Source organism: Lampetra planeri, chromosome 43 (genome assembly GCF_965212315.1).
Source record: "Lampetra planeri chromosome 43, kcLamPlan1.2.h2, whole genome shotgun sequence".
Taxonomy (NCBI): Eukaryota; Metazoa; Chordata; class Hyperoartia; order Petromyzontiformes; family Petromyzontidae; genus Lampetra; species Lampetra planeri.
Window position 1 is genome coordinate 5,324,804 of NC_136149.1, and position 10,283 is coordinate 5,335,086.

Consider the following 10,283-nt stretch of genomic DNA (forward strand, 5'->3'; position numbering starts at 1 on the left):
TCTCGCCTCCCCCGCACACCGCTGGTTGACGGCGTGCCGGGAGTCGGGAGAGCTTCGGCCCCCGAGGCTGCCACGTGGTCGGTAGCTTGATGAGAAGGCGGAGATGCAGTCCAGACCCAGGCTTCCAAACCGAACCCCGAGTCCTCCCCTTGCCTCTCCTTATATCCCTCCCGGCGGAGCAAAGCCCCGCCTCTAACCACACCCCCCTCAGAACCTTCTCGATGGTTCCCGCATGTACCTGTGAGCTCCGGCCATGAACTATGGCCCAGATGGAAGCCTTAGCCCTGATTGGCTACGACCGATGCAGCAGCGCCTATGCAGCCCTCCGTCACCCGACGGTGTGCTCTCTCATTACAATAAGAAAGAAAGATTAACCAAGTTAGCATGCCGAAAATCGAACCGTGGACCTCTGCAACAAGCGTTGAACGCGCAAACTGACGGGCCATGTCCCCAAGACAAACAACAAACAGTTCGCTTCTTACAGCCATGCCGCTTCGCACAATTACTCCTTTACAGCAGCCGCTCGCCGCAACTTTACCGCCTCGCCGAGACGTCCCTCGTAAAATGGCAGCAATTAAAAAAAGATTTCCCGCAGCAACTTGTCGTTCCTTTTTACTTTCACCTGAACGGTGTCGTAAATCTGCGATGGCCACGATCGGCTGCCGGTCTGCAGCTCGTGACGAGCCGAAATGGCAGGCGTCGTTGGTGTGGAATCTCTAACGGCTAAAACGATTTTTTATTTTACCAGGTAAAGCCCGCTGAGCTTTATAGCTCTTTTTCAGAAGAGACCTGGACCACAAATGATAGCCTAACATAAGTGGCTTATCACGTTGACATCTAAAATAGCTAAATACTCTAAACACATCATATTGATTATAAATGTGGAGGGAAAAAACGGAGGAAGCGGAGAAAAATCCACGTGGCCACAGGCAGGGAGACACCGAAAACTACAAAGATACAGGTGCCAGGGTAAGTTACCCCCGCCCTCACCACCCCATGCTGCGATTGGGCGAATAGATTGCACGACGATCGAGCGTCGTTTTCCCACCGGGCGAAGGGAAGTAGTCCTTCTCGGCCACCGCTTTCACGTCGACGCAGCGGAGAAACGCGGCCGCCGCGGCTTCCCCTTTCGTGTGAATCAGATTGAGCAGCTTCCTCACCTGCGGGAACAGAGACCACAGCGCCACTATTCACGCATCGACGGGTCAACTCGAAGGACCGTACGATCTCACCGTACCTAGCCAACTGTGCTAATTGGGCGGTGCGGCGCGAATAAGAGGTGCGGTAAAATGTAACAGGACCCTCCTGAAAGAGAGTCCTGCGACTCAGTGTGGCTTTCCTGGATAAACAAGTAAATTATTATAAACGTTGCCACGAGGTACGTGCTCCCGATTTTCGGATTATTAACGTGCAAACATTTGGAGAATCAGGTTTGGACGCGGCCTGCCGGCGCGCTTTAAAGCCGCTAATCACGTTTTGCTGGCGCGTCTGCTGCGGAAGCGTCACTCGGTCCCGGTCCTCGTGACTCAAGACGCCGTCCAGCACCAGCTGCTCTGCCAGCACGTCCACATCGTCCAGCTTGTCCACCAGCGCCAGGTGGTGGAGCCGCATCGCAGCCAGGGCGCCGTCGGGGGGCGACGGCACCGCGACAAGCGTCGCGGCGTTGGCATCGTCGGCGGTGGCGTCGGCGGCGGTGGCGTCGGCGGCGGTGGCGTCGGCGGCGGTGGCGTCGTCGGCGGTGGCAAAGCCGGTGCTGGTGGTGGCGTCGGCGTCGGCTTGGTCCGTGCGGAGCTCGAACCCTGGAGGCACCTGGATGAGCGCCGCCCTCGCGAGTGCTCCCACCAGCTCCGTGGCGGCGTCCTCGCCCTTGCTGCCGACGATGCAGAGCAGCTGGCGCGCCGCGTCGTACGGCGTCCTGGGAGAACGCGATGGAACGTTCACGAAGGCGGCCTGCGGTGCGGCCTATGGTGCGGCCTCCACCGCTATCATTGTTAAGCCTCATGGAGCCTCGAGGATCTTTTGTTTCCAAGAGGGTCCCGAAAAGTTTTTCGCAGTCGGGGGCGACGATTACCGTGTTCCCCAATTAAGTAAATTGCGAGTTTTTTTTTATTTGGACCAAGATGTTGGCGCACAATGGCCGACTACTCTTCTCTGAATGAAGCCACAGGATTTTTTTTACTGTGAAGCAGAGGGAACAAATTTTATGTTAAATACACCTGTACGACAGTATTAACCAGGGCGGCCTACTAAAATTCGAACCGCAAGCCATAGACCTACACAAGCTAAAGTAATCATTGTCACCACGGCCATCAACGGAACGGTCTAGCCACTGCTGGATGAAGGCCTCCCCACGCCGTCGCTGTGACGCTCATAATCCACCTCCACATGACTTTACATCAACGCTCCATCACCACCGCGTGTCCCTGTGCCCTTGTCCCCTTGGTCTACAGCTCCCCCCAGAGTGCATTTTACATTCCGTAGGGCATAAGGGTTACCTGCCGCACACGATGCTCTCTCTCTCCTCCAGGGAGACGATGTCGCGAGCGAACAGGACGTCCAGGAGGCCCTCCACCTGCGGGCCCATGGCCAGGACGAGCCGCTCCCTGCGGTGGAGGAGCAGGGATGAGGCCTTCGGCCGGTCCTGCGCCGCTCCTCCCTCCGCCATCACCGGCCACCGGGCAAATCGAGCAAATAGATCAGGGCCCCAAGCGGATCAAGGTGGGGGCGGGAGCACCCCTGGATTTAAAGAGAGGCAGGGAACAAAAATAGCAGCGCATCAAACAAAAAAATCAGCTCGAATTAAAATCGTAATAAATAGCTAAAACAAAACGATAATCTCTACCTTAGATGGAGCTATAGACTATAGCAGTGCTAAGTTATTGGTGTACAATGGCATACCCAGAAGCCCGGTATTTTAGGAATCGGGAAAGAACCTAAAGCACCCTCCGCCCACCTCCCACCATTCCCCCCTCTCCCCTCATCATTGGGCTGACGGCTGCAGACAGTTGAGAGGGCCTTGGCCCCCACCCAAGGCCCTCTCAACTCCCTCGGTCGCGGGTGCCCAGTTGGGACAAACCCGGAGACACGCAGCAACACAAACACGGAGACACGTAGAGACACACGGACATGGATACACACGCGGAGATAGAGACACGCATACACCCACACAGTTGAGCAAATTCGTGTCGCCGAGTTTGGCAGTTCCACCTGAATTCCTCCATCATTAGAAGTGAGGGACCGTGAATTATATGTGAACTACCACGCGTTATCACCCATCCCCGGGGCGTGGCAGCGGCGAGACGTTAACTACCTCGCCTGGTATACAGGAGGTCGTGGGTCCGATCCCGACCCTGACGCCTGCTGTATATTTGGAGTTTGCGGTGTCTCTCTCCCCCGTGGTCGCGTGGATTTTTCTCTGGGTCTTCCAATTTTTCGCTCAACATTTAGAAAAATGCGTTTTAGAATATTTGGCTGCTATACATGTCCACGTGATAAGCTAATTTCGTTGAACTATCATTTGTCGCCAGGTCGCTTCTGAAAAAGAGCTACATAGCCCAGTGGGCTTTACCTGGTAAAATAAAAAATTGATAAAATAGTGTGCCAGTTTGAAAGCGGTGCCGTGGAATGAAAAAGACGAGTCGCACTGCTCTTGAGAGCCGCTTTGTGGTTTTCACTTGGCCTACATTTCCACGGTATCAGACGTCTTGAAATATCTGCGAGTAACCCACACTTCACCCAGCCACATACAAACCTGCCGATCGACCTGTGGTTGAACCTATTCGTGCTGCTTGCCGAGTGGACAGAGGAGTGTGACGCAACTTTAAGATACACTTTCCTCCAACTATATTCTTTGGGTCTTTCGGTAAAGTCACGTAGACAGGTTTAAAAAAATTGCAAAAAAACAAAAACGACGACGTTTCGATCGCAACACAAGCGGTCGTCTTCGTTTTTTTTATCCTGAAGACGACCGCTTGTGTTGCGATCGAAACGTCGTAATTTTTTGTTATTTTCTCTGAACCTATCTACGTGACTTTACCGTAAGACCCAAAGAATATAAATTCCTGCAGTTACGAAAGCTCTCAGTCAAGATTGTTGTAAAGCCCCTTAAATTAAGACGGTAGATACGTCTGGATAATGTCACGTATTCATACAATCCACCCGGAAATGCCGCTCTACGCACGAGAATTCGTCGCTCCATCTCCGTGCCCGGACGCGTTCCATCCCATTGGCCGCCACTCCGCCCCCCACTGCGTTTCCACCCGCACCTCCGGTTGGCACGGCACACTTGGCTACGTGCGGTGCGAAAGAAGTTCAAACGTACGTCGAGCCGCTTGCCCACCCCGCCTGCCCGCCCGTCTCTCGGTTCACCAGCCGAATTCGTCGCTCTATCTCCGCGACGGACGTTGAAAACCCACGGCCGCTCTCTGCGCGATTTATCGCTGCGTCGTGGGGGGTGGTGGAGGTTGTCTCTGGCTGAGCGGGCGACGTCCGGTTAATGATTGACGTCCCCCCCCCACCACCATCGTTCTTTCACCATCCACCCACTCGCCACGTTTACAGCCTAGCGCCTGTGATATTCGGAGGGGGGTACTCGATCGTTATTATCAGCATCCTCAGCAGCAACAGCATTATCAGCAAGCCAACAACAGTGATCATCACCGGTCAGCATCACCCACCGATTTGCAGGGACTCCTGCTCGTTCGGGGAAGAAGCCGTCTTTGTGTGGCGTCTCAATCGGCGAGAGCGAGCCGAGAGAGACGTCTCGGGGTCTGATGCACGCGCTTTCCAGAGAGAGAGAGATAAAGACGGCGGTGACTTCTTGAGACGGAGGGGAGAGAGAGAGATAACTTCCTGCTCCTTCTCCGGGTTCCTGTTTGAGACACACCTGGCTGGGCTGGCCGGCCCCGCACTTTCCCAGTTGTTTGTCCGTGCAGTGCAAACTTTTGACGGATCGTCTCCATCCAAGATTGGCCGCGTGGTGGCGACAAACACCGAGAAGTTGGAGAGAAGAGAGCGAAAAAAAATTAACCCGTAAAAACAAAGTTTTTCACTATAAATCCTTTATATGCGTGGCATCGGTTTTATTTTATTATTCATTTCTGTTTTTCTTTCGATTGGTTTACATTACATTCCATGACAGGAGGACCTTGCTGTGTTTTCAGTTTTTTACAAAGAGCAAGACAATAAATTACAGTACGTGTTCAATGGGCCACAAACCAGCCCACATTGGTCTTTGGAACGGGCGGCTAGAGTCCTCTCGTCCTCTGGTTTGAGATGGCTGCCACCTATGGGTCAGATGATTGCCTGCCACCATTAAGCAATTGGTAATTAAATATAATTGTTTTTTTCCTAAAAGTGTAAAATTTTTGAAAAAAAATTTCACGAAAATAAATTCTCACGCACAACAAGTCTGTGTGCAAAATGTCAGCTCGATCGGATCACGGGAAGTGGGTTAAAAAACGACCGAAAGATTTGCACGGTCGTAAGCGTGCAAGCAAGTAAGCAAGTGAACTTAATATTAGGATTTAAAAAAACACAGGGATCGGTTAAACGCGAAGTGTAAGTAGTCGTAGTGGGCTATCGCGACCAACGTTATCCAAAATAAAGAAGTTTTTGTTGTTGTATTATTTTGGGTTAGATAGCGTGAAAATAAATGTGTCGTTAAAGCCGCCACCATCCCGGTGGTGGTAATCACCAGCGAAACATCGTACTCTGATTGTAAAGGATGTGTGGGTCTACTCTCCAACAACGCACCCGTGTGCTTGAGCAGTAACTAAATGGTGGCGGGTTTAACGACATTTATATTCACGCAATCTCATCCCCCCCCCCATCAAAAATAAATGTATTATGGATAAAAACAACATCTGGAAGTTTATTTTGATTTGTTTTGCGGATGATCACAGAAATAACAATATAAACACGAAACATAAACATGTAAGAGGGCAGTGTAGGTCATTAAGCAATGTTGCAAGTTGAATCTGCCAGTTGGCCAGCATTGGTTTTTAAGCAAGCCCGATTCCACTGATGAGACATTGAACGTCGAAACTGCTCCAGGGTTTTGTTGCTCAAAAACAACAAAAAATCACTCCCAGAAAGAACAAAAAAGAGTCCGTGTGGCCGGCGTGATGTGTAAACAAGCAAAACAACTGTACAATAATATAACAATAGGTTTTACCCTTTCTGGCAATAAAACAGCTGCGTTAAGATGTTAAAATACCAAACTGAAACCTTTTGCAAGGAATCACGTCTGTATTATCCACACGTACTTGTGGTGAGCATGCAAACAAAACGATGCGCTGGTAATGTATGCATTGTCTTTGAAGCTGATTGGTCCCCACCAGAGACAGCTTTCTTTAGAGCCTCGTCTCAAAGAGTGTGAGACCAGAGAACGCCAAAAGGCAAACAGCACAAAGACAATGCCACAATCAGGGCATTTATAGCTCGAGGTGAGCAGCTTCATCATGGGACCTTCCTTGCAAATATCAAAATATAAGAATGGGTTTGAAGCTTTCGTGACTGCAGGAGTCCATACTCGTTGGTTCTTTCGGTAAAGTCACGTAGATGACGACCGCTTTGTGTTGCGATCGACACGTCGTGATTTGTTTGATTTAATTTAGTTTCTAACCACGTGACTTTATTAAAAGAACCAAAGAGTATAAGAATAGGTTTGATATTCTTGGTTCTTTCGGTAAAGTCACCTGAGGACGGCTGCTTGCGTTGTGGCCGAAACGTCGTGAGAATTGTATTTTATTATGTTTTATTTTTATTCTTTTATTATTTCCCTTCTACGTGACTTTACCGAAAGAACCAAGAAGATGAATCCCTGCAGTCACGAAAGCTTTAAATCGAAATTTAATAGGTTTGATAATTTCTGGCAATAAAACAGGTGTTAAGATGGTATAGGTCCCAAAAACTAAAAAAATCGTTTACGTTTTTATGTGGAGGGACAAACTTGGGATGAAGGTGAATTATTCGAGTTAAGACCGAATTAGGAGGGATTTCTCCACAACTCTGTCTGTCCGCCTGATCATGCTCGTTGTAATTACTGGCGAAACGTCGTACGCGAAGTGTAAATGTTGTGGATTTTACACTCCAACACACCAGTGTGCTGAACTAGTAACGAATTGCCACGTTTTGTTTACGTGACAAACCTTACTAATTGACTGCGTCGGGTGGTACCGGGTTTAACGACACATTTATTATACCATTGGAACCTCCTTTGCCAGGAGCAAAATATGATGATTGGTTGTTTACCCTTTTATCTGGCAACAAAACTGACACCTTTTTTTGGCATTCCGACCGCAGGTATTGTGGTCAATGCAAACATGACTCATTGTAATAAAAAAGTGTCGTTTTGTTGCCAGATAAAAGGGTAAAAAACCAATCATCACATTTATTATATTTAAGCAATCTAACCCAAAAAACCCTCTGTTGTGGATATTGTTCGCGAAAGCCGACTACGTGTTAAACCTTATTCTACTGAATTAATGTATTTCTTAAATTGACGTGTTGCTCATCTCCTGTTTACAGCCAGTCGTGGAACATTCCACATTCCTATGTCGGGGGCGAGTCTCTCCACCGGACAACCACTCGATTTTCACGATAAAGTTGATACATTTCACCATGAATTGTTTTGGCCCCGGTGGGGTGACACGTGCGTGCGATTATGGAGTTCCTTAATTCACTATTTTGTTCAAGTCTCTGGAGGGATTCTCAAGAGGCCCCTCTGGGGGGAAGAGCCCCTGTCAACGATCGTTGCGTGAGAAAGCAGTTGCAGGTTTGCACCTTTATCTTGTGTCAGACCGCTTGTTTGTTTCTCAAAAGTTTTTTTTTATTAACGAGACTATTCAAACTCTTTGGTTCTTTCAGTAAAGTCACGTAGGTATAAAATAAAATAAATCATGTTTCGGGCGCAACACAAGCGTCCATCATCAGGTGGGAAAGCTCACCTAACGCTGTCTTTCCGACAGCTCAGTTTCTTCACCTGAGGACGGCTGCTTGCGTTGTGGCCGAAACGTCGTGAGAATTTAATTTGATTGTTTTATTATTTTATTATTTCCCTTCTACGTGACTATACCGAAAGAACCAAGAATATGAATCCCTGCAGTCACGAAAGCTTTAAATCGAAATTTACCGAAAGAACCAAAGAGTATGGATTCCTGCAGTCACGAAAGCTTCAAATCAAGATTGAGACTATTCAAGTACACACACAGGATATGAAAGGAGGCTGACACCACCATACATACATTACGGTTTACAGTGCAATGGAAACCTGTCTAACCCGCATGTCTTCCTAAGCTCTGATGGTCCTGTAGGAGAAGAAAAATATTAACCCGTAAAAACAAAGTTTTTCACTATAAATCCTTTATATGCTTGATTAGCGTTGACCCGTTTTACCACTTTCAACAACCTGGCGGCTTCAATTTAACTGCTCTATACATAGTATCCACTGTACAGCGTGGGGGCAGGGATTTCATGCCATGTGGTTAGTCAACATTTGCGTCATGATGAAACGGGCGGCTAGAGTCCTCTCGTTCTCTGGCTTGAGATGGCTGCCACCTATGGGTCAGATGCCACCATTAAGCAATTGGTAATTAAATATTTTTAAAAAAATTCCCTAAACAGTGTAAAATTTAGGAATTTTTTTCACGAAAATTAATTGTCACGCACAACGAGTCTGTGTGCAAAATGTCAGCTCGATTGGATCACGGGAAGTGGGTTAAAAAACGACCGAAAGATTTGCACAGTCGTAAGCAAGCACGCAAGCACGCAAGCAAGCAAGCAAGTGAACTTAATATAAAGGATTTAAAAAGGGAGGGGGGGAGTGCATAAATGCCCTCATGAATGCTCCTAAGAATAAATGCCCACCGGAGGAGAGGTAGTGAAGGGGTTCCATGTTTCGCAGTAAGCTTCCTCCCTACCCCTTAGCTTTGCACTTAGATCCTCTAGAGCGGCAATTTTAGATAATTTATCGGCCGATTCCTGCAGTGTTGGTGAAGCGTGCTCTTTCCAGATGGCTGTAATGGTGCGTTTTGCCATAACATTGAAAATGTGTAATAATGTATCTGCCTCCATGGAAAGCCCTTGAGGCTTCAACCCCAACATGGACGTTTCTGGTGAGGATGAGATGCTTGTTTTGTGAATGTGGTTAAAGTATCAAATGTGATCATGTGAAAAAAACTTGCTAATGTCTGGACATTGCCAAAAAACAAAAAAATTGCCAAAAGGTAATGTCTGTGTGTTTGAGGGGTGTCCGGGGGGCATCTCGGGTAGTTGGGGGAGGTTGTTTTGTTGTATTTGGTTCTTCTTTGGTTAGTTAAGTAATCGCCATGTAGACATTTAAATTGGGGTTCTCTGAGGAGGGCTGAGTGAAGATGGCAGACTGGTTTTAAAAATGTTTTATTATAAGATACAGATACAAATCCTGCACTCAAACTCAGCAGAAATAATCTCACAATTTTTTTTTATGTACAAGTCCAATTAAAAAATAGAACATTGAAAGCCTTATTTGCATTTGTCAAACCACTTCATATTTCAAAACGCTAGTCAGTGCGAACTGGTGAAGTGGTGGTTGTAATGGAGGGACCTCAGGACTGGTTCACCGTGGCAGGGAAATCGAACTCGGGTCTACAAGCTTCATGGCGCAGTGCGCTAAACCATTGTGCCAATGTTCTCCATTCATATATCGACTAATCTTCTCACTCTTAATTGGGAACGCAATGTACGCATCTGTCAGTGGTTGTGTGTGCAATTCTCACCATTGTGCGCAACTTTAACTGATAAGTTAGGGTAAATAACTTCACATATTTGGCCTGGCCTGCACAATGTTATTAATGAGAGATATGATTCTTGTACGTCTAATTGAATTACCATTTTCTAGCCATTACTGACTAGTTTGGTGAAGAATGGTCGACACTAATTAATCCATGACCGGCACGGAATATATATATATTCCTCCTGCCTCAGCAGTCCGCCTGCTGTATTTTTTCACCTGAAGACGATTGCTTGAGTTGCGATCGAAACGTCGTGATTTTTATTTATTTTTTCTATCTACGTGACTTTACCGAAAGACCCAAAGAGAATGGTCGACACGACCTCAAAGACTAAACGGTTTGGGGAGGCCTTCGTTCAACAGTGGGTTGAATAAAGGTCTGTGCGTTGTGAATCTATTTGTGTAGACGACGACGCTTATTCGAGTAAAACGGTGAGTCAGAAACCCCATTGTCGATAACACGGGCGAGTGCTTGTGACTGATAGTGCAGAAAAGCAAGTATGACTCTTGA

The 10,283-nt window shown here is 47.7% G+C and overlaps 1 protein-coding gene across 2 annotated transcripts in view; it reads right to left on the minus strand.

Moving 5' to 3' along the window:
• Positions 1-4,915, minus strand: part of LOC144732620 (nucleotide-binding oligomerization domain-containing protein 2-like) — a 33,804-nt gene extending 28,889 nt beyond the window's left edge. For both annotated transcript variants that reach the window (XR_013588218.1, XM_078614116.1), the window contains exons 1-4: positions 4,677-4,915; positions 2,496-2,736; positions 1,474-1,915; positions 1,049-1,160 (exon numbers count right to left, since the gene is read on the minus strand). Coding sequence is in view for 1 of the 2 variants with exons in the window: in XM_078614116.1 (XP_078470242.1) it covers positions 1,049-1,160; positions 1,474-1,915; positions 2,496-2,665 (724 nt within the window). In the remaining variant the exon portion in view is untranslated. The remainder of the gene's footprint in view (positions 1-1,048; positions 1,161-1,473; positions 1,916-2,495; positions 2,737-4,676) is intronic.
• Positions 4,916-10,283: the final 5,368 nt, after the last annotated feature.